This window comes from Chroicocephalus ridibundus, chromosome 5 (assembly GCF_963924245.1).
Source record: "Chroicocephalus ridibundus chromosome 5, bChrRid1.1, whole genome shotgun sequence".
Classification (NCBI taxonomy): Eukaryota; Metazoa; Chordata; class Aves; order Charadriiformes; family Laridae; genus Chroicocephalus; species Chroicocephalus ridibundus.
The window spans coordinates 77,536,880-77,562,404 of record NC_086288.1 but is presented as its reverse complement, the minus strand read 5'-3'; the positions used below and the strand labels follow the sequence as shown (position 1 = coordinate 77,562,404).

Sequence of the window (25,525 nt, the reverse complement as noted above, 5' to 3'; positions counted from 1 at the left end):
CAAGTATTGTTTTAATTTGTCAAGAGAAGATGCAAATCGCCTCAAAACCAAGACACAATGCAAATGAGCGCAGATCAAGTGCACCAACCAACAGGTTAGTAAAGTATACATGTTTTGAAAGGCATCTTTACAATTTAGTAAGTTATTCTCAAGGGAAAACTAGAACAGTCATCAACACCATTTGAGGAGACAAACCTGGGATGAGACTCATCTGGATCCACCTACAAGGGATAAAGAGAAATGCACAGAAAATAACTAGAGCCACACAATTCACATGGTAACATCAATCTGCAGTGTACTTCTCAGTAAAAAAAAAATAATTAAATATGTCCTTATGGGAACATGCAAAACCAGCACTGCAGAATATAGCTGTAAGGAAGTAATTTGAACAACCACCTGAAGAAGATACTTATTATATATCACATTACATAACTGATAACTGTATTATTACAAAGCTGTGAAAGATGATTTCATCTTTTGCCTTATATCCATAGCATCTCACAGGTTAAACAAGGCTGCACATCATGTGGAAACCAGGTTGTGGCAAAGAACAGTTGTTCAGCTGAAGTCGTGACCTAGCTTTGTGGCACCAATGCCACTGGTGATGCAGTCTCTTACAAGAGACATTTAAGCTTCTGAGTAACTGTCAGTGCAAATTCCAAACAGCTCTTTTCTTTCTGTGGAAGGTGTGAACTAGTCAAATTCCATTTAAAGCAATGGCATTCTGAATGAGGACACTTTTAATTAGAAATACAGGTTTCATGTCTTCACTGGTACATGATTGTTCTAATTCTCTGTAAGGTAGCTGGCTATATTTTGGTGGAGAGTGTATATTCTTACGATGCAGCTATGAACTATAACCAGTAAACACAGATTAAAAACGCTTTGTGATAAATAAGCATCAAGCTAATTACTTCTCTTTTGAGTAATGCATGACAAAGTTTTACTAACTAACTTTACTCGCACCCTCCAGCTTCTTCAATCACATCCCTCCCCCAACACACAGACTCTTCTTTCTTCATTCATCTCTTCTTTCTTCCTCCTTTCCTTAGCCTCTCATAAGTCTTTTTGCTTTCAATACATTTTCCTTCTACAGTGCCTCATCCACACCTTTTATCACCTCACCGCAAAGACAGCCTTTCCCACTTGTGGCAGGCAGAAAAGAGACTCCAGACCACTTTCTTCAGTACGCTGCTTATTCTTAGCCTCATTACTATTTGTTATTTATACTTACTTAGCATAGAAACTGACTTTACTACTGCCAACAGCTTTCTGACAACTCTTGAGGTTAAGGGCTCGCTAACAGCGGTAATACCAAATGTATTACAACTCAAACATATCAATAAAGTGAAAGAATTGTTAAGATCACCATGAAGGTGCTGCTGTGAAGTTACTCAGTGAAGCCTGAGCAAAAGACTGCTGAAACCCAGTAACTAATCTCTTGATACGTTGTTGAATTACAGAAATTTTGCACCATAAATTCAGACCCAATACAACATGTGCAGCAGCAAGTTTTCTTCAAGGGGAAGGGGTGAAAAGATCAATCTAAAACTCTCTAGTTCCTCACTGGTTTCTTCAGTTCCTCAATTGATCTTTTTATAGTTAGCCTTCTGTAGGACCTAAGAACGAACCACATTTGAAATTTCTCAAGTAGCTCTTGGCAGCAACAGTGCTGCAATACACCAAGGCATTGGATCAGATGACACATTAAGAGTAGTTAGTTTGTTGCTCTTCAAGCTGATAAATTAAAAAATTAAGAGTTGTGTTTTACTTAGTTAAGATCTATGCTAAGGAAGAATTTAAGCTGCAAACACCACTTCAAAACAAGCCATAACTGACCGAAGCCTATGCATGGATAACCTTTTCTAAATCACAGCAAATGCAACACTGATCTCCTCAGGAACTGTGCGACAGGAGAGTTTAAAGTTTAGCAGAAAAAAGACAAGCAACAAAATGCATACCATGTCTCTTACTGAAAGAGGATCACTAATACTACAGGGTAAGTGCTTACTCCTAACAAAACAAACAGAAGGCAGGGGACATCCACGAAGTCACTGCTTCTTAAACGATGCTCAAATAAACCGCAGTAGCAATCTAAGGAAGCAGTGAGCAAAGGTTCTGCAGGTCTGCCTGTCCTACAAAACCAGGGACAATTCACCATCAATAAACAAAAAAAGAATCAAGATCCCCTGGAAGAGGTAAATGCATTTATTCTAAATGCTACTAAATATTTCAGGTACAGTTCCTGTTATTTAACTCCAACATTTGAGTTTCAAAGTTATTTCAACAATTTATTCAGTAATGCTTCTACACTCTTTAATCACAAAGCATAAGTGTTTGAATGGTTTATCTGACTATTTTTGCAGAGGCCAATGACAACACGAGCCAACACTACAGTTTAAGGTTATGATTTAAGGTTCTAAAGGGTTTGTAAGCCTTGGAACTATTAAATATTATTTACTGTAGCTTCATACTCTATTGGTGGGTAGTAATTCAGCTAAATCCTACTTACCACTTCATTCTTATAAATCAGTAACTGGGGGGAGGGCGATAAACGAGCAGCACCATTTGCATAAAGACTTGCACAGCGTGCAGTTCTACTTCTCATTTACTGGTAAGCAGGAAAAGAAAATTCGCTGGTATTCACAGGATTTCTATGAAAGCTGGTTTCCATGGAGAGACACCTGACTTTCTTTTAAGCAGTAAACAAGCTGTTTATTGCTTTCAGTTTTGTAAGCATTGAAATGACCTTGCGGAGTGAGAAAGGCCAAACCTTCTATAAAATACAAATGATAATTAGCAAGTCGAACGCATTAGGACAGGATGATACAGCTGTCCTAATGCCATTAAGGCTAAAATTAAAATCATGCATGTTTCAGTGTATCTGGTGCAATCCCAGTAGAGGAAAATGCATTAAATTGCTTCAGTGCTTACACTTTTGAGTTTGCTTGGTGTTTTGTTGTATAGTGCTCTACTACTACATCTGTAACACAACTGAAAAATACAAAAGGATTAAATCACAGTTCTTCATCAATGTCTACTAGTTTCAATCTAAAACCATTTCACTGTAGTATCTCTAAACAAATATTTCTAGAATATACATTATTTCATGTCACAGAACTCTTTAAAAAGGATTTTGGAAGTTTCATTATTTGATGTTTTTTAAGAAAGGGAGAACGTGCTTTTCAAGTATAAATTTTCCCTATTTAAATATGCTTAAATAGGGCTGCAAGTTATTTCTTGATGTCATGAGAAAGACAACAGATACCTTACAGGTGCAGAATTTTCCCTCCCCCCCAAACTACGTTTTCTTACGGATGTTGGGGAAGTCTGGATTTCTTTCCAATCTTAAAGATTTTCAAACTGTTTTCAAACTCTACGTATAAGAATAAGCTGATAATTGCTCTTCTACCTTAACATGAGTTACTAGACCTGCGAAAACGATGAGTATGTATATGCATACACACACAATTAGACCAAACTATGAACACACAAACTAAACAAAACTTAGTGAAAAAGCTATGCACATTTAGTTCAGCTGTAGAGTTCGGGTATTATGTATATATTTAAGAGTCTACTTTACATTTAGATATTGTTTAACAGTTATTCTACAAATATACTAGTTCAGCATGAACAAGCACACAGACAACATATCCCTGAGGAGAAAGTTTCAGTTATAAAAAACTTAATCTATTTCCTGAGTGACAAATTATAGCAAAAAAAATAAAATTAAAGCAATTGCTACATGTTCAGCTGAAGCCACTATTTAGTTTTCTACAATAGCTTTTATTCGGAAACACAGAGCTTTTACTTTCACAATAATGATATTTATATCACAGTGCTTTTCAACAAGTGAGCTCTGACTATTTTACAACAGAAAGTTTAAGGCACAGAAGCAGCAAAGGTTTATCAGAGAGCATATAGGTCAGCGAGAGCTTCAAAGATGGAATTCAGGTCTTCAGCCTGTGGCCCATTGTCCTACTTACCCCATCACACCACCTCCTCAAGTTAATAATAGCTAATGCCATGGATTTACAGACTAATTCTCACAGACACTCGTGTAAAATAAGCAGGTATCAACCCCATTTTACGGAGAAGAAAACAAAGTGCTAAATTCTGTGGCACTCTATATACCTTGTGCAATCCCATTACTAGTGTATTGATACCCACCATAAATTCAGATAAAGAGACACACAGCATTTTTACTACAGAACTCTCTATTGTGAGCTACAGAAACCAAAAGACTTGCTTAAAGACAGAGAGCAAGTCTGTAGCATAATGGGATGGAAATGGGTGAGTGCTTAGTTCACACTTGTATGCTTAACCCATCTCTAACTGCATAACCTCAATTCCTTAAAATTACATGGGCCGTTGGATCAAGACATAGGATCAAGCAAAACAGCATCAGAAAAATCTCTAAATTTTTTATTCCTACCTTTCTAATGTGAAGCTTTACGAAAGCACTTCCAAAACCAATTTTTGACAATCTATTTCTTTGCATTGGCATATTTAATTCTCTTTTTGTGTTCAGATTACTCAAGAGTACAGCAGAGGAGACAACTCTGACATTTATTATTATGGGTTTTGAATATTGCTCTTAGTTATTTTAATTTTCTGAAAGATCTTTAAGGTTTATAGCGAAGTGGAAACAGCATTGACTCACAAAAGAATTACATACAAAAATCTATATAACATCATGGAGCAAGTGAAGAATTGTATTTCTATCTGAAAAATTATAATCACACCTATATTTTTTTCCATGCAGATAGCAAAAAAAAAAAAAGAGAGGTAAAGGGCAAGGAGAGGTCAGTAAAATATAAACCCTACTAACCTTCAGTAACTGAAATTGTGAGTAGTTATGTTCTCGGCCACACTGATAAGATATTTAGATTCCTATGTAGCATGGCTGACTCCATAGTGCTACAATAGTTCTTATAAACCATAATGACAACAGCTATATGACATCAGTCTTAGCATTGCAATGAAATGATGTAAAGACATTGACTTTATGTCTTAAAAATGAGAGGATTCAAGCCTCATATGTTTAGCATTTATATACATTTTAAGTAAGCACGTCACCCAAATAGCAAGTGATTTTCATGAACAGAAGTAAAAAACACTAGCAAGAGAAACAATTCAGCAGTTCACAGCTACACCTAAGAATTTTCATGCACGATGCAGGAATAAGAGTCATCACTAAGTGCAGTAACTTGAATAAGATGGTCCAGGTAGACCTAGACTGTAACATGACACAGGCTGGTTGTAGTATTCCAGGCTCTGCAGCTGCAGGGCTTCAGTACAAGCGAGGGAGGCTGGCCCCACTCCTTGGGGAGGGTGCTGCAGGAAGCTGCTCCCTCCACCTGAACTCCAGGCCACTCTGAACTGCGCACCAACACAGATCGATCCAAAAAGTTCTGAGTTTACCCATCCACCCTGCACCATCTCTGCTTTCACTCTGGCCTGCAGTTTCTAGCGATGCTTTTTCCACTGCAAACTTAAAACTGAAACAGCGTGAGCATGCACCCCATACCTTAACGTGGTAGCTCACTGATACCCGGGCTCCACAATTTCTTCACTGCACAGGTTTATCTGTCTTCCTTCATGCTGCATCTGCTTTCAAGAATGCTCTACTCTTCACACGCTCCTCCTACATCAGCACACATGCAAAGCCATGCCAATACAACCATACAAGTTCTGAAAACTGCACATTTTACTGTACTTCTTCCTTCCCTTTGAAACAGGACTCAATTCCTGTCTAATAAATGCCAACATAAGCACTACATTCATATGCTTTGTCTTTGGCAACATGCAGAACCTGCTTCTCTCCAGTTTTCAACTATGATCTTCACTTTGCCCACAGCTACTGATACCAAGTAGATTTCTGCCATTTTGACTAAAACTAGTTCAGTTATTTTCCGTAAGGCGAAGGGAGGCTGCATAGCAAGTTGCAGTACCTGGTAATGCTCACTTCGGTAACAGCATACATAAAATGACAACTTTCAGATGTAGTAACCAAGTGTTACCACATATCTTTATCAAACTCTTATTCGGCATTCTGGTCACTAAAGAATATTTCTAAAATATGTGATAAAGTTGCACAGCAATACTCACCTAAAAAGCATTCAAAGCACAATATACAGCATGGAGACTATGAGATTTCCAACTAGAATTATGTTATTTGCAAGATTTCAAATTACTCAGAATAGCATAACTTAAAATTCGGCTTCTATCAAGCAGCAGCATAGCTTTAGGAGATGTAAGGGCATGATAATGTTTTTAATCTAAATATGATTTTTTAAAATGCTTACAAAAATGAACAGTTTGCAATATGAGCACAAATATGTATCAAGGGCATATAACAGAGGAAAAACTATTTCAACTCCTTTTTAATTTAACTGCCATGCTTTTTTTTTTTAAATGCTTCAAATGAATTCTATTTTAAGATACACGAACTACCTCACTGCTTAATATCTAGTCTTGTTCTAGTCCTCAATTTGTTCTTTGAGCACCATGCGCTTTTAACAGATTTCTTCCCTCTCTTTGTTCTTGTGATTTTTTTTTTAATCCAAGAGATTGTAGTCTTCCCAAGTGTTCACGTTACCAGTGCACAGAATTGTACAAGATTAATTACTTGCACGCCCCCTAGAAACAACACAGTAACAGATCACACTGAAATTCTGCAAGTTTGTGGGGATCTTGGGAAATTAAACTCACATAACTCCTGTAAATGCTTAGGCCCAGCTATATTACCAGCATACTTGACAAACATTTTAAACAAAATGCTTCATCAGTATAGATTACTGGAAGATTATTATACTTTAAAACCAAATCTGAGACATCCTGATAATCATTTAAATACTCTTTCATGCACTGAGGTCTGGGCTTATACCGTTCTCACTCGAAGCAATGTTCATGCCTATGCAGTTTTGATGAACATTTAATGCAGACCAAGGGGGAATGATTTGCACTTTTTTTTTTTATGAGTATAGAACAACCTGGAAGCAATAACTCAGAATAAGATTAGCTCCTATTTTCCCAGACTAGTTACTTTCCACCATTAATAATCCTGCCCCATTTAAACTTCAAAATACCCAAAGTAATTAAGCTATGTTGTGCTTGCCAATTTAGAGAGGCACTTGGGAGTAATATGCATGTTAATCAGGAACATTAGCTGCCAGACTATATGAATTCTACTTCTCATTACTCAATCTTTATTATTGTTATTTAGAATTGTTTTTCAGTTTTGGGAAAAACTCCCCCCCACTGCCACCAGAGATTCATCTCTGAGAATACTTACTCTGAGCTATAATACCCATTTGTTTTAGGGATGGTATGAATCCTTCCATAATCACCAGTTATTAAATAGCTTTTTGCTATCAGGGAACAAATAAAGATGTAGGACATCATAATTTCAATTGCCTAGCAACAACTCTTCTAACAACATTGACAAGTGCTTGGAGCCTCTTCTAGTACAAAAGAGTTGCTGGAGCACTAGGACTGTCAGAGATGAGAATCAGCTCTACCTTTCTTGATGGATAGCTCTGCTTTTCTTACCATCAGAAGAATTTCCACACAAGTCAAATCCTTGTTTCTACTCATAGGAAATTTAAGTGATGCATACAATATATTTTTGAACCCTTACTCAGTCTTTTAAGGTGCAAACTGAAGAAAGATGACACGCACCGTTTTATTCATGCCAGACCTACTGCAATACAGCAAACTTGGGTTGAAATGTACCAGACAGACTGTAACAGGCTTTTCTCACTCGAGATCAGCAGGTTTCATGAGCCAAGCCTCTTTTATTCTATAGATTTTGCTACTGAAAACTCCAGGCCATGAAAACAAGCGCAAAGGCACTGTGTAGACCTCAAGATATACACATGAAATTATTCATTGCATTCTCACCCTATACAGTGAAGGTTTGCAATGAATGCAGTGAAAGAGATACCAAGTTCTCTCTCTTAGACTTTATTATTAAGATTTATTAAATCTATTGGCAAGAAGCAACCGCTCAAGTTTTAGTAAAAATTATGTTATTTTTCTCTTTAATTTTTAACCTTTTTCTTTTAATTTTTAACCTTTACTCAACTTTATGGTATTTTAGAAGGCAGACACTTAGTTCAGAAAAACGATTTCAAGTAATTCCGTTTCATTATCAAAAAGGTACCAGAAGTTTAAATAGATGAATACTATTTAAAACTACATCACATAGTGTAGCTTTGAACTGCCTTTCAATCCAGAATTTTATCAGAAAGGTTGGTGTTTCAATTTAGATATTTAGCTTGTGGCATAGTCCAGTAAACCTTGATTTCTCAAAACGCATGTGCGGTTTTATTATTCAATTTGTTAATATATCAAATCTTATTTAGAGATTCACCCCCCCTATATATCTTACTTCTAGGTATATGCATATCAACACATGCCCATATACATGCTGCTTCTTTCCACTGCAGAATCAGTACTATTTATATACGTAAGAATTCAAAGAATTAGATCAACACAGCTTAATCACAAACCAGTTTTAAAAATACACGTGGCACTTTAAAACCTCATTTTCTTCTATTAGAACTTAATTGTTTTCAACAATGTGCAGATGTGATACTTTGTAAAAAGAAAATTTAAAAGTCACCTTTCAAAAGCTGATTCAGGTCCATGGCATCATGCAAGACTTTTCGACTATATCTGCGATCAAACTCGGAATCTAATGAAAAAAATACAGACATAAGATTGGATTTCCCAGCCTCATAGTTTTTACAAATTTCATGTTGTACTTAAATTCTTCAAAATTACCATATAATTCTTGGTTCACATTTTCCTGTCTTTTTATTTTTAATTTCTTATCATTTGATGCTGCAAGTTCAAAAGACTGGATAGGACTGATGTCTGGAGTCGACAGAGGTGTTACGTCAGTCACGGTGTCTTCAGACTCCTCCAAGTAGTCACCAAGCTTTGGTTTTCCTTCTGCTAATTTCATTGCTGACTTGAATTTTTGTTTTGGAGACAGAAGAGCGTTCCTACAGGCATTCCTCTTTGAGGAAGAATGAGATGAATCTGATAAACAGCTATCGGAATCTGTATCAGAACAATCTGTATCTGAGCTTGAGGATGAGGAGGATGAGGATGAGGAGGATGAAGAAGAGGAGGAGGAGCTAACATTAGTATATTTTTTGCTAGCCTTTTTTATGTTGTTTGACTGCTTAGCTGACTTTGGTCTAACCTTCTGCTTTTTGCCATCGTCACTGCTATCTTCTTCATCTGTATAATAATCTTCTTCACCTTCTTTAACTATTTTGGGGATTCCAGCAGGAATATTCTCTTGTGCTCCCCTACTTGCTGCAGATGTCACTCCAGATGTACCTGCATTCTCCACAACTGGAGAAACTGACAAAGAAGAAGCATCTCCAAGATGATCTGCCCTATTTTCTAGGGGCTGATCCTTCTGCAAGTCTTTCTGCTTTTCTTCACTTTCCTTCTCACAACACTTTGCATCCTTTGAGTTAGAAACCAAATCAGGGTCTGCAAGAGCTGCATTTGTACTTCCTTTCTCTATACATTCACCATTTTCTTCAGCTTTCTTTTTCTCTTCCTCCTCTATACATTCACCATTTTCTTCAGCTTTCTTTTTCTCTTCCTCCTCTATACGTTCACCATTTTCTTCAGCTTTCTTTTTCTCTTCCTCCTCTATACGTTCACCATTTTCTTCAGCTTTCTTTTTCTCTTCCTCAAAATCACTGTCAAAGAAAGCATGATCCACTTCACCATCTGATACGTCTTCAAACCGGTCCATAGTGAAATATGAAGTGCCACCTGCAACCACCAGAAAAGGTTTCAAAACGTTAGCATAAAAACAAATCCAAGTACACTTTTAGTATAATAGTTTTGTTCTTTACACTTTTAGCTCTAGTATTTTATAATTCTGCAATTAATTATATTATGTTGCTAGGGTCAACTTTGTAGTGAGTTCTATAAAGAAATCCTGTGCCGCCACATTGTACAGAGCTTACATGTTAGACTGAAAAGCTTTACTTCAAGCCAACAAAAACCATCATGATTTCAAAACTTTTACTCCTAAGGAAATTAGTCAAACAGTGTTAGCAGCTAAAGAGTTTTAACTATTACAAACAAGCAACTGAAGTGTCTTATTTTGTCGGTTTAGTTATAGCCATTTTAAGCTAGAGGCACAAATGAGCTATCATTAGTTTGGATTTTATAAGAAAAAACATGTTTGTATGTGATGGTCATCACCTTGTCTGCCACAGCCATTCAAACTGCAGACTTTCAGCATGTAAATTAAGAGCAATTTCAATTTACATCAAAAGACCCACGGCTCTGTAGGATAAATTGTAATAGATGTAGGGCGTGTCAGTGTAATGTTTTAGTTTGGATCTGGATCCTGCTTTTCTCGACAGTCCTCTGTAACTCACACTGCACAGTACAGTGAGCAAACGATTCTTTCAGATGAAACTAAGCTTTAAAGTGTGCTCCAGGCACAAAACCAGTGCACTTAAACCAGCAGTCAGTCACCATTCAGTCCGTGGGACCAGATTATAGCTAGCCCAAATACATGTAGTGTTGATATCAGGTCCTCAGCGCTAACCGAATCTACAAGTCTGCTCCTATTGCGTCATACTTCTTGCAGAAATACATGGTGTTAGATCCTATGCATGTGGCAGGGGGGATATGAAAGTTTCCACACATTGGTAGGATATGCACAGAGTTAAAATAAATAAAAAAAAACAACCAACAACGAACACCTCACAACCAAACAAAATTAGCCAGCATCAAAGACTACCGTTCCCATCTAGCCAGCAGTACTTTTCTCCTACTATTTACAACAGATTTTATACAAATTTTGTAAACTGCAATCAATAAATACGTAACATTCTTTAGAGCCAAGGAAACTGATGACGACAACAGCGGAAGCAACTATACAAGGCAGGAGAACCAGAATTTTACAAGATGGATGGTCTTCCTTAAACCACATACAGTTTGTTGCCATGGCAAACAAAGGTGAAAAAGGAATTCCTAAACTTGCTTTGAAACTGCAAGACTATTCCCAAGAAAGCTTCTAGATAAAATTACTTCAAAATACAGAATTTTTAAAGGTCTGTGTCACTCACCTGTCTGGCCACTTCTCAAATAATACTCGGTTTTAAAGGAATTTGAAATATGCACCCCAAATACAAAACGCACAACGTAAGCCTTAAAAGCAGAAGGTGTGGAATCTCCTGTAGTTTTAAGATTCACAAAGCCAAAAAATATGGTTAGGTGTTATATAAAGCTGAAAATGCTATTACACAATAGAAGCAGAGGTCAACTTTGGTACCACGAAGACAAACTCTTTGAAGCACCCAGCTCCTCCAAGACAACAAAGGAGAGAAACACCTGGGAACTCTTAATTTGAAACGCTGCATGGAATTTGGAAGTTTTTCATATTCATGTCACTCCTTGTGATCCCTGCCTTCGGGCAGCTTACATAGTCTGTAATGCCCAACTGTCATGTGAATTCCTGGAAGTTCTAGAGAAGTTTCCTAAAAGGATAGTGCATTTTAATATACCAAAACATGCACAATAAAAAAAAATAAGAAGAGTAACACATTATTTATATTTAGTTTTCTGCCTCAAGTAACCTAAACTAGAAGGAATCGAGTAGAATTTTCTGGCATTACCTGTACACTATAGATCATGAATTATTTATTTAGCAAGTACAACTTGGGCAAAGTCAATTCTATGAAGAAAATTAATAAAGAAGCAGAGTGTTAAAACAAAAACCATGATGCAAGGTTTTTATTACTGAAGGCACTAGTATCTCACCAGTTTGTAGCTTCAGATAGATTATGACTGATTGGTAGAAGTAGGCAGGTGGTGTATTTCACTTTTCTCAAATACATAGATTTGTATGCTGTTAGAACTGTGGTACATGTAAAAGCGTAAGGAGATAAGGCAAAAGCCAGGATTGCAGGTGGATGCAGACCAACTAGTACAGCTTGAAATATAAAATTTTGTTAAGTGTAATACACATATCCATGTATTTTTAGTTTATATAACGCTACTCCTGCAAAGGAGACTAAACTAACAGTATCTCATTGGCTGTAACATAATATGCAGTACCACCACGACTTCTTGGATGTCTCTTTTCTGAACACAATCTTTTAAGTGAGGATGGGATTCAAGTCAAGACAGTGGCAAGAGGGTAATGGAGAGGTGGCAAAAGATAGCAAGGAGCCTGTACATTTCTTTCCACCATTAGCACCAGCCAAGGGGCACGCATCTTCCCACTCTGCATGACTCAGGAATAGCTTACCTGCTAGTGGGTTGTTTTCCATGAAGAGTGAGCCATAACTGATTCATGGGCAGCAACCACAGTCACAGGAGAAATGCAGTTTAGCAGCCTGACTCTGCCCCAGGAGCAGCAGTTGTAAAACCAGTCATTTCGTTGCCAAATGCTCTTTCCACTTTTCTGGCACAACCCCCTAATGACTTTAGCCTTCATCTTAATGGAAAACAGACATGCTGTGTTCGTCAATTTCTCTCACTGACACTCTTAATCATTCACAAACTAAACATTAATTAATTTTGTAGTTTCCATTAAAAACAAAACAAGACGAAATGAAGAGATGGTACTCTTGGTTCCTATTCCCCTCATGCATCTAGAATGTCTTTAAGGGAACTGTAATTTGCCAAGAAGCAGTAATAGAAAAGAAGCAACTGTGCTGATAAACCATGTCTAAATTGATAATTTGGCTGTGTGTGCACACACATTCTCACACTCCTTTATATACAGGGCAAGCGTAATTTTATTTCCACATGAAGTAGAGTTTTGTTATGTTATCAATTGTTAAAATACAGAATCAACAAGTGATATTCTGAAAGTCCAAGAAAACTGTTATTAGAGTCACACATTAACTGCTAATTCTAATGACCATCGTATTTATTTACAAAAAAATATATGCTTTCTGTGTCTTTCTGCCATGAAACCCTCTAACACAAAAATGATCAATTCAAATGAGCAGGTCAGCCATTAATTATGTCAGATCTTTTTCTACCGCAATATTTCCTCTCCCCATATAATTCTCTACCTCTCTCCCCCTATTTCTTGTAACTGTACCACCCACCCATTACCCCAGCCAAACACATCCATTCATCTTTTTTTCTTCCTCACTGCAGTTCCTCCTAGGTTATACCCCTTTTTTAATCCTTTCACCCGTAAACACCAAGCTTGACCCATTTAAGATAATAAAGCAGTGGTCAAGCAGCCAAGGGGAACATGCAATCTGGCTGTGAGTGCAGGAGGGACCCACACTTTCTCATCAAGAGGTTGACATACTGAGCATCTCAGTATGTACCGAGACCCCATCTGTGTTCTCACCAGCCGGGCACTGCAAGAGCACAGACCACTCAGCTCCTCTACAGCCCACCCACCGCCAGCTGCTTCACTGCCCAAGGGACAAGCAGCGTTTTGACATCCGCCTCCATGTTAAACAAAGATCAAGACCTTATTCACACTGAAAGTATCGAGTATTTTTCTGCTGCCAACTACAGCACCACCTGAAATATTTTCATAGGTAATGCCTAATAGCAGGCCTTTAGGCACGGCTGCAATATAAAGTATTGTATGCAAAGGTAAGATAGCACATAAAAAGTGATATAGCGAGGATATAGATTTAGATGTGGGTTTGTGTTTGAACATATACTGCCTTTTGATAACATTTTTGAATGTTAGAAAATAGCACTTATGAAGTACATTAAGTACCTAGTGAAAGATTCAAGCTATTTCAACCTTGGTTAAAGTTATCTAATCAACATACGCATCAGAGAGTACTGAAATAAATCACAGAAAAAAAGAAAAAAAAAATCAAAGTACAAGCTGATATCAACTTTCTTTTCCTTTAAGCATTCTACTTTCATAATGGAGGAACAGGATGGTTTAATTAGAGAGGAAAGCCCTTTTCTTTATATATCTAGTAACATACAAATTCCTAGCACAGAGAACAGTATACTCTGTGAATTTGTATACCATACATCCTCTGAATGCCCTGAATGCTTTCAGGATGTCTTAAGATTCTGGTATCTAACAGAAGTGGAAAACAAGCTCCTTAAGCACACTGTGGGCTGAATCTGAGATTTCTGATGTTACTGTGTGCATACTGTGCATCGCCATAAAGGCCATCATACCGCACTATAGTGCTGTACACTCAACAGCAGTCAGCAATATGTTTCCTGTAACAAAAAGGAACAGACTTGTTCCTAGGATGTATTAAGAAACATATATGTACAGTATCAGAAACAATAATAACATTGTATTTGGCTCCAATAAGACATCTTCTCGCTTACGGTTATTAATTTTGCTTTGTAAGTGTAATTGATACTGAAAGAAGTAACCAAGGAGGCAACCTTCTCCCAGCCTGTACAATTAGAGCTGCCACAGACAGCACCTCTTCTTTCAGCTGGAAATTTCTACCTCTTCAGAACAGGGACCCACCCTCCTGATCTCAGACAGCAGAAACAGGTCTGGGAGCACTAAGGGGTTGGAAGGTTAAAAGTGTTTTAATTAAAAGATTTATACCATCAATGGCAGATGTTCTTCAGGACACTTCAAAATCCTCTGTTTACCCATTATTGCCCCTCTGTCAGGGATCCTGCCCCCTTAAGCCTGCTGACAGATAAACCACCTCGTTGTATGGTGAACTTGGGAGAGACTAAAAACACTAAACATCATCTGCATAACATTTTCAAAAATAACAATCATTAAACAAGTTACCATGTAAAAACACACTAGTTCAAACCCCACCCCCCTCTTTCTCCCTCCCTTCCTCATTTTTGGCTTGAGGCTCAAAATAAAATTAAAAAAAAAAAGACAGATTTGAAAATGTCTAGAAGAGAGCAATAAAAAATTTAAGACGATTAGAAAAGTCCAACTTCTGAGGGTTTTCTTTAGTTTAAAAAGAGAGGAAACACAGGGAAACATACCTCTTAAAACCTGTAAAACAGACTAACCCAAAACTTAGTTTGTTCTCAGATACAATCAACAGTGGTAAAGATCAACTAGTGTAACTGCTTCCAGACATGTGACAAACCACACATACCCAGCCCCACCTACCTCCTCTTTAATTAAAGCTTTCATTTTTGCTAATAAGAAACAACAAAGCATGCAAAGGAGGGAAGATACCTCTCAGGAAACTATTTCCCTTGGGGAAAACCCCCAGTGAATGAAACAACCAGCCTGTTTAGCAGATATTCTAGTTCTCCAAGCTCAGAGCACAGTACCTGCTGCAGCATTTCTGCATGCCGTATGCTCTCCAAACTTGGGTACCAATTTCCCCAATCCAAACTGTGATTGGTTCATAACCAACCTACAAAACTCAAGGCCTCCATCCCAGCTCAGAATAAACTCCATCACTACAAATCTATCCAAGCTCTGCTCTTCCATACAGTTACACACCCTGCACTGGACCTGTCCCTACACCCCGAGATGGAAGGGCTGGTTGAGGCACAGGCAAGTTACTCTGCAAAACACGACAAAGCAGACAGGAGCCGGAATCAGAATCATAGAAAAAATTAGGTTGGAAGGGATCCTCTGGACATTATTCAGTCCAGTCAACTGCTTAAAGCAGGGTCAGCTTCAAAGTTGGAGATAGTTTTGCTCAGGGCCTCATCCAAGCAAGTTTTCAAAAACTCCAAGGATGAACGCTTCATGTCCTATGCGGGCATCTGCTCCAGTGCTCAACAACCCTCACTGTGATTTTTTTTTTTTTCTTTAATCGGAATTTCCCATGTCACATCTTGCAACTATTCACTTCCGTTCTTTCATGGTGCACCTTCAAGAAAAAACGTGGCTCTGTTCAGTTACAGGTAACCATGTTGCAGCTGATCAACCACCTAGACAAATAACTACATGGGGGTGAACCCCTTTGCTCAGATTACACCCTACATATAAGTATTTACTGCTGATTCATGACAAACTGCTTGTTGTTGGCTCATGAGATAGCAGTAGACTTGCACCTGAACTCAGTAGTCTGAACAGGCCACTTAACCAGCACTTGTCCCTAACAGGCCAGATCTGACAGCACCTAATTCAAGCTCGGATCAGAACTACCATTGTTTCTAGTGCACCTGAAACCACTTCTCTGGCTGATTCTCAGCTGGCTCTCTAATGCCTTTCACTGTCTTTTTCTCTCTCCTAGCTTCAAATTTGTGGGGTCAATATACCCAGCCCTTACTGCCCTTTTTCCTCTGTGGTGGTTTTTTGTTTGGTTTTTTTTTTTTTGCTTGTTTGTTTTCTTTCTTTGTTTCCTGCCCTGGTTCTCTCTGCTAGACACAAAGGAAAATATTGTTTCCTGTATGCTGTAAGATACAGTTTAGTAACTCACAAGCCTATGACAGGTTAGCCCTCAGAACAGCAGTTCTGTCTCCAAACAGAGGTAGGCCCACTGGAAATGCTCCAAAGTACTTTGGAGTCCTTTTAAAAGGATTCCAACAGGAAGCCCTGAGTATCCTGGCTATTTCAGGCAAGGATTCAGTTCAGCAAATGGGCAGTAGAAAGTCCTGGAACAAAGTCAATTGCCATCATCTGTTAGAGCAAATGAAAGCACATGACCACCAGAGAGCCCTAGATGACCGCAGGGCAAAGGCTTTCCAGTTAATGTACATGGGACGGGGCGGGGGGGGAAAGAAAGAAAAGGTAGTTCCTCTTGAGCTAAAATTTAGCTATTCCCCTACTATGAAAAGCTGCAATACATTATGCTGAGAGGCATGGATCTGTAGCTCCAGGACTTCACTCATACACACATATTAAATGTTCAGCAAAGGTCACCCTGTGACCTCAGAGACTACTGAGGTTAAATGATGGCAGTGATGACGCCCATCAGGCCTGTCTAAACAGGCCACAGCTACTCACTCACTGATGGGAACCCCAAGAAAGTGACCATCAAACCTTCCAACGAGCCATAACAGAGTTCAAGAGCATCGAAACTTTCATCTGAGAGCTGACCATCTATATTGTGCACATGCCACTTATCCTTGGCTTATTCTGGGTTAGACTCTGTGCCAGTCCTTCAGGAGACAGCAGGACCACAAAGGAAGCAACTCCACCATTTCACGAACTACTGACGGAGCTCAGCAGCAGATAAATCACAGCATACTCCAGAATACCAGGCCATCCTTACCACGTGGCACAACACATGGACTGTCTCCAACAACAGAAACGCTCACTGAACTACAAGTTTGTTCATGCTTCTAATGTTATGGATTTAGCATGCTTAGTGACCTGACTGCACAAATAGGCACGTCGTCAGCATTTCCCTCAAGACTTGGCATAGATGTGCTTCCATACAGATCAACAGATGACACCCATTACCAGAGTTTGGAAAATACACATCCAGTTTCACTGAGATAGTGATCACATTCTCCACAGCCACCAAAAATAAGAGACAATTCTTTTAATTTTCAGTGAATATATTTTTATGTAAGAGGAACAAGCACTGTCTGGTACAGATAAGCAGGGTGAAGTACGGAAATTCAGCCACCAAATCAGTATTCAAAGAACAGCTTAAATAAATATCACTTAGGAATAGTCCAAGTGTATTGATGTTTCCTCAGAATCTGCAGTGGGAGCAAGTGAGTAAAGCCCTCTCGAGATCCTCTCTTGCATTTTATTTTTATGACTTGTTCATTTCTTCAGATGAGAAATATCAGTATAGAAAAGCAGACAAAAAGCTGGAAGACAGGGCTCTCTTAAATTCAACATAATACAGGTTTCCTGGAGTTCCAGTGTTTGTTATGTTATTAAAACGAAACACTTCAAGAATGACAAACACCCATCATTGAGTTGTGACTTAAACATCAGTTGAGATTTTTGGATGGGAAAAACCTTAGCCAAGGAATGTACGTTATGTTTTAGACCATTCCATAAGCACTCTTGGTTCAACATAAGACCAGGAAGCAGTTCTGGTGGAAGCACTAAGGTACATCCATCATAATAACAGTCTGCGTATCTCCCATGAATTTAAGGGGATACTAAGGCACACTTAGGAGCTGGCTCACTTTGAGGCTCTTGTCTCTACGCTCCGGGTGTATTATATCACCCGACTCCTGACTGGGCAGGCTTTAAAAAGCTCACAGATGCTCCTGTCACCGATGCCACAGAAGACCACATGACATCTATCCCACAAATTTTGAAATACTCCTCAGTGAAGCACCTGGATGTGCTCCTGCATCAAGTCTCTAAAGGAACTGGCCAATTGCACGTTCAAAGCCTCAACAGGCTCTCCAGTCCTGATGGCCCTTCTGAGCCCATGTAACGCTTACACAGATACACAGGACCCTCTGAATGCCCTTTTAAACATGGGCAAGCACAAACCAAAAATCCCAGTAGGTCATAAAAGCTTAAAGTCCCAAGAAAATTAAGAGAATGTCCCCAAATCACTTGTTCGCTCCTTTTCTCTGGTCTCCATTCCATACCATTACAAGGATTATCAAAGACAAGAAAATACAAAGGAAAATGCACTACAAGAAAAAAAAAAAGCCAAACAAAAAAAATCCCCAAAACAAACAGGAAAAAGTGGTGGGAGAGCTTGAAGCATTCCAGAAGCCAAGTCCAAATTTTTGTAAAAGATATTTTAAAAAACCAATTATTTGACAAACCCATTCTTAAGTTAACATCCGGTGACTAATTTTCTAATAATGATTTCTTTTTAGTCTTCAAATAGCTCCTCTGAAGAATTTAACTTTTTGTGGAACTTTGTTCTCTCTGCGTTGACAACTCCAGTGATTGCTTTCTATCCAAGAAAGAGAGATTAACTATTTTTTCACAGAAGCGAAAATGTGCACAATGCACTAGATGCTCTGTATCGAGCACCTCATAAAAGAAAAATGCAAGGATACAAAAGAAATTTAGCACCACTATTTCTGTTTTATTCATTCCATCCCACATAGTTTTCCTGCTGTTTCTATGAATGTTGCATAGAAACTTTAACCCTACAATTTTAAAATATATAGATGTCCAAATGCAAACTCTAGATGCTTTTTGTATGTTTTATAGTAAGAATGAACAAGCGTAAACATTTGCATACTATCATAAAACCAGTTTCTGAAAAAATTGTGTTTAACAGAAACACAAAGGAAAAACTTTAGCCAGGCATAACAGAAGTGACATAACCGTAAATTAGGTTGTGCCAGAAGCCATGCTAAACTGTATTTAAAATGCTAATTTCCCCAATATCATGTGAAAATGCCAGAAAAAGCAGAGCCTCACGAGCACAACATATGTTGCTGTTTGTTGTATCAACTCACTGAGATGCTTTGGAATGAATTCAGTACTCTGCTCCGCTGCAGGGGCTGCAGAAACGACAGCCAAGAAGAAAGGCCCTGGATTTACAGTTACCTCTTTTGTGATTTCCACCCAAATCCACGGGGCCCAGGAGATTCGGTGGTTTGTTATTTTTCCGAACTACAGCCCCACCTGGGGAACCATTAGCGCAGAACACAGCCCCGCGCAGGGCAGGGGGAGTTACCACCGTCCTGAGGAAACTGCAGAGATGCAACTGTTTGCGATGATTTAACGCGCTCGAGGCAGGCTGCGTACAACGAACGTTTCAGTGGACCCAATCCCCACTAATTACACCCGACCGAAACACTTCACTGAACTCTATCCGAGCATCACTTCCAACGTGTCCCTCCTAGTCCGGTAACTTTAAGGATGGCCCGCACGACACAGCAACTAGCTCCCAATGCCAAAGAAGATGGTGCCAACGGGGCCGGTGCCTCAGAATAAAATCCCCCACCTCTTCTCCAGCCCCGCAGGGAAGGAGAGGGCAGGCAGGGCACTGAAGCTGGGGCATAAAACAACGTTTCTGGGCGGCGTGACTAAACTCTGGCGGCTCAACGCCAGCCGAAGCCCTCCAAATATAGCGTGTGCGACACGCTGGGGAGACACCTACATACGTGTCGCTCAGGGACCCGAGCGGAAAGACGGCAAATTAAAAATTAGTAAGAATATAAATTATATAACGATTAAATATACATACATACACACACATTTAAAAAGCAAAACACGTCTCCCACCTTGTTTGAACTGGCAAAAAATTACCACAGGCAGTGGAGGAAAATGCCCGCCGCCCCCAACCGCCACAGACCCGCTCTCTGTGGGGAGGAGGCACCGGAGGCCCCACCGCCGGGCCGGGCCGGGCCGGGCCGGGCCGGGCCGGGCCGGCAGCCCCCCGGGAAGCCGCTGGCGCCGTCTCCCTCACCGAACCCCCCCCGCTCCCGGGCTTTAGTTGTGGTAACCGCGCAGGCAGCCGGGGCGGATACTCACGGGCACGGGAGGAGAAAGAGAGAGGAGGGGAAGGGGGAACCGCGCAGCGATGCAGCCGCCGTCTGGACGCCCGACTCCGAGGCAGCTCGGGCCGGCCCCCTCGCGTCGTCGGGCGGGGAAAGGCGGTGCCTGAGGGGGGCGGGAAGGGAGCCGGAGGCCGGGACCTCCCACCGGGAGGCACCGATTGTCCGCTTCCCTCCCGCCTCTCCCGGTTCCGCAGGATGCGGGGAGAAGGCTGGGACTCTCGCTGAGGCGATGGCGCCCCAAGTTGAGGTGATAGTGCTCCAAGCTGAGGTGATGGTGCCCTGGGTTGAGGGGATGGGGCTGCATGCTGAGGTGATAGTGCCCCAAGTTGAGGTGATGTGGCTCCAGGCTGAAGTGATGGGGCTCCAACTTGAGGTGATGGTGCCTCAAGGTGACATGGTTGTGCTCCAGGCTGAGGTGGTGGGGCCCTATGCTGAGGTAATAGTGCCCCAAGTTGAGGTGATGGGCTGCAGATTGAGGTGATAGGGCTCCAGGCTGAGGTGGCGTCGTCATATATTGAGGGGATAGTGCCTCAAGTTGAGGTGATGTGGCTCCAGGCTGAAGTGATGGGACTCCAGGTTGAGGTGATGGTGCCTCAAGGTGACATGGTTGTGCTCCAGGCTGAGGTGGTGGGGCCCCATGCTGAGGTAATAGTGCCCCAAGTTGAGATGATGGTCCATAGATTGAGGTGATGTGGCTCCAGGCTGAGGTAGTGGGCCTCCAGGTTGAAGTGATAGTGCCCTGGGCTGATGTGATGGGGCCCCATGCTGAGGTGATAGTACCCCAAGTTGAGGTGATGTGGCTCCAGGCTGAAGTGTTGGGACTCCAGCTTGAGGTGATGGGGTCATATGCTGATGTGATGGTGTCTTGGATTGAGGTGATGGGGCTACATGCTGAGGTGATAGTGCCCCAAGCTGAGGTGATGGTCCCTAGATTGAGGTGATGAGGCTCCAGGCTGAGGTGATGGAGCTCTGAGTTGAGATGATGGTGCCCCAGGTTGAGGTGATGCGGCCCCATGCTGAGGTGACGGTCCCTAGATTGAGCTAATAGGGCTCCAGGTTGAGGTAGTGGGGTCATGTGCTGAGGTGATAGTGGCCCAAGTTGAGGTGATGGGGCTCCAGGTTGAGATGATGGTGCCCTGGATTGAGGTGATGGGGCCTCATGCTGAGGGGATACTTCCCCAAGTTGACGTGATGGTCCCCAGGTTGAGGTGATGGGGCTCCAGGTTGAGATGATGGTGCCCTGGATTGAGGTGATGGGGCCTCATGCTGAGGTGATAGTTCCCCAAGTTGACGCGATGGTCCCCGGATTTAGGTGATGGGGCTCCAGGTTGAGGTGATGGGGCCTCATGCTGAGGTGATAGTTCCCCAAGTTGACGCGATGGTCCCCAGATTTAGGTGATGGGGCTCTAGGTTGAGGTGATGGGGCTCCATGTTGAGGTGCCTGGGCCACATGCTGAGGTGATGGTGCCTCAAGCTGAGAAGATGGTGCCTCAGGCTGAGGTGCTGGCAGCCCACAAGGAGGGGTTGGTGCCCCAAGATGAAGTAACAGTGACCCACCCTGAGGTGATGGTGACCCATGTTAAGGCAACAAGACCCCAGGTCGAGGCAGTGACTCCCACATAATGTGGGAGGGCTGCAGCACCGAGCAACGTGTAAGTAGAAGTTTTGCAGTTGTAATATATAAACATTGAGGGAAAGTTTTATCAGACAAACTATGTCTGCTTTTATAGAGACAGTTACTTTACATGGTTTCCACTGAAATGTGTCTGCATTTTATGTTTTCAATAAAGTCCAAAGCATCTACTGTTGCAGGGAAAGTTTTAAAAGGCAAAAACAGATGGCAATTTTAAGCCCCTTCATTCTACAAGCCTTTGAGAAATAATCCCAATAATTTTCTTGAGTTTCTTGAAAGGTGTCAAGTAAGATTTATACTGAGAAGTGTAACAGACAATCTCCTTTCCTCTTGCTCTATTAGCTAGGGTTCATGAAATCAACAGCATCCACTACCCAGTACATTTATTTTCTGTCTCTGTTATGATTGTTTCTAACAGTGTTAGTTATCACTCTTCTATACCACCAGGTTTAAAAGTTCACGAGCGCTTCTGGGTTTTGTGTCCCAGAGGCTATTAGGGATTTCTGTAAACTCTCAACATGGCTGTAACTACAATGTAGCACCACAGCAGTTACAAAAACGTCTGTAATTCATTTGTAGTTGTAAGTATGCTAAAAATATAAACTATGTATGCACTTTACACACCTCTTTGTACCTAGAATGTACATTTCTATTTTAATTGTGAAGTCGTAAATTGCTAACCTTTATAGCAAAGTGATCTGAGCCACAAAGGCTCACAAAACAAAAAGTAAATGCGAAAAAGCCTTTAGGAAAGTATTCATTTTAAGCTTGTCTAAGCATTTTAAAGGTGCAAATTTAATGAGGTTTAAAGTTTGCAGTACTATGAAGGTGAAAGTCGCAAAATTGTCACTAAAGACAGATGTAAAAATGTGTTCAGACCGGTGGGGCTTCATCTAGGGCATGTTATAAACAGGTAAATTACTCTCCTAGCTCAAAGGAAAAAAAAGTGAAGCTGCTGATTCTCCCCCCAAATCAGACATCATTTCTGTTTTAAAATGAGATTAAAATAGCTTTATCTTTGTGGGAAAGATATTTGCTGTAATGCTTGAATAAAGTAGAGTTTGAATCTCTTATCTCATAAACTAGATCCATGACTGAGTAAATAGTTACAGAAGGAGAATAAAATAACCCCCATTCAGAAAATTGACCTCTGAAGTCCTTTTGTCTTGTACAGAAAAATAATTTTTAAAGTACAAAAGGGGAAGTTCAAATAACACTGAGGTAAACTTGAAAATTGCCGTTGACTTCAGTGGAGCTAGGATGTCATCTAGAATATTAGGAATTGTACCTCAGGTTGAAAAGTCATAGAATCTTATTAAAAACTAAAAGAAAAACAATCAAATCTCCCTCTAGCTCTATGGATACACACTCGAGTTGATTCAGACATATCTAATTTAGGGTATGATGTGTAAATCCTGGCTAAAATTGGTGGGATTACTCATTCAGACAAGAACTGTTTTTGTGCGTAAGCACTGCAGGACTAAACTGTGATTGCAGGTAGGTGTGTTTTTTGTATCTTCCTCTCCACTTCTGAGAATTAATATTCTAATAAGAAAATAATCTCTGTTTGCACAGGACTAACAACATTACACGCTCTGCTTCAGGATAATTTAAAAATTCAATTCCCTTAAGTAGTTTTGACAGAGGCCCAGGCAGTTTCCTGAATGCATTTGCAGTAGAAGGCCTATACACACTCTGTCTCGTTTCTTGTGAGGGTCCTTATTAAGATCCCAGAATAGATCTTGAACTCAGTCCAAAGCCCTGTATTTTCTGAAATCTTTGAGGAATAAAGGGTGTGCTGGGAGACGAATCTTTGCTTTTTGTTTTCTACCTGATGAGAATAAAATAACTTTATAGGAATCCTTCTGGCATGTTAGGCCTTATCCGAAAGCTTTCAGACTCTGCAAGAATTTCCCTGTTGGTCTTAACAATCAGACGCATCAGGATGTTTTGGGACCTGGTAGTTTACATGGGAATGGACTGTCATTGCAATAGCATTTTCACTATTATGATACGATGATTTTCACCTTTAATCACATTAGAGACATTACTTAAATAATCAATTTCAGACACACTGTGAATGGACTGAGCTAGCATTTAACAAGTCTTTGTGCAATTTAATACCCACTAAATAGAATAAACTGTAATAAAATTCTATTTAAATTACTGTAAAGACTTTGGATCAAATTAAGGAGCAGTGTTTCTTTTGGTCAGTGACTAAAATGGGAGCTAAAATCACTTCAAAACTACTTAGGGATTTTGAGAGGAAATACATTGCAATACAAACCTCTAATAGATAAAGGTGTGTCTATATGGAGATAATTTTGTATACGAGTCAGGCCACACCATGAGACACCGTGTGCTAGGTTAAGACTAGTTTAGAAGTTATGCAGAAACGTAAACATTCACAAGATCAGGGCCTTGGTATTCATGACTTTTCTTCATCAGCCTAGAATCATTCATTTTACAGAAGTAACTTTTTTACAAAAGTTTTACAGAATGTGAATAAACCAGGAGGATTCAGCTGTTGTTTAGAAGACAAGATTCAGGGCTATTTTGACATTAAGACTGCCAGAGTAGTGGCAACCTGAAAAGTGCTTCCCAGAACTCTCAATACCTGTAAACGCTTCTAGAGTGCTTAACTTTCTTAATGGGGTATCTGCGCTTAAAACAAAGCCCATGAGTAAATGCTTGTAAATCCACTTTTGCAGAGTCTGGCTTCCCTAAGGAAAGCATTGCCCTTTTCTCCTGCTCTGATGACATCAAGGCCTCCTGTGCTGGCTGCGGTTGGTAGCTGCTATGAACCTGCAAATTCAGAGGAGCTGTCACTGCACCACGACTATGGCAAGGTGAACATGTGTCCCGAGCACAGCTGAAATACAGCGAGGCTTTTGCCATATGAGGAATTTATCAGAGAATCATGGAATAGTTTGGTTTGGAAGGGACCTTTAAAGGCCATCTAGTCCACCCCCCTGCCCTGGGCAGGGACACCTCCCACTAGACCAGGTTGCTCCAAGCCCCGTCCAGCCTGGCCTTGAACCCCTCCAGGGATGGGGCAGCCACAGCTTCTCTGGGCAACCTGGGCCAGTGTCTCACCACTCTCACAGTGAACAATTTCTTCTGAATTTCTAATCTAAACCTCCCCTCTTTCAGTTTAAAATTGTTACCCCTTGTCCTAGCGCCCCAGTCCCTGATCCAGAGTCCCTCCCCAGCTTTCCTGGAGCCCCTTTAGGGACTGGAAGGGGCTTGAAGGTCTCCCCGGAGCCTTCTCTTCTCCAGGCTGAACCCCCCCAACTCTCTCGGCCTGTCCTCACAGCAGAGGGGCTCCAGCCCTTGGATCATTTTTGTGGCCTCCTCTGGAATTTCTGTTCTCAGAATCTGCCACAAGCAGTTACAAACCATCCGACCAGCGGAGGGAGGGCAGAGGTGGGAGTGCTGGCGGGGCTCCCGTGGGGCTGGGTTTTGCAGAATCACTGTTGTGTCATTTCAACCGCTGCTCCATCAACTTTTTACTTCTGAAATTCACTATTGACGGTCTCCTTCAGCTGATCAGAG

At 40.6% G+C, this 25,525-nt stretch overlaps 1 protein-coding gene across 2 annotated transcripts in view; it reads right to left on the bottom strand.

Annotated features, from left to right (window-relative positions):
• The window catches only part of CFAP97 (cilia and flagella associated protein 97), a 33,052-nt gene extending 12,623 nt beyond the window's left edge, over positions 1-20,429 (bottom strand). For both annotated transcript variants that reach the window (XR_010071237.1, XM_063336057.1), the window contains exons 1-3: positions 20,312-20,429; positions 8,791-9,807; positions 8,630-8,701 (exon numbers count right to left, since the gene is read on the bottom strand). Coding sequence is in view for 1 of the 2 variants with exons in the window: in XM_063336057.1 (XP_063192127.1) it covers positions 8,630-8,701; positions 8,791-9,787 (1,069 nt within the window). In the remaining variant the exon portion in view is untranslated. The remainder of the gene's footprint in view (positions 1-8,629; positions 8,702-8,790; positions 9,808-20,311) is intronic.
• Positions 20,430-25,525: the final 5,096 nt, after the last annotated feature.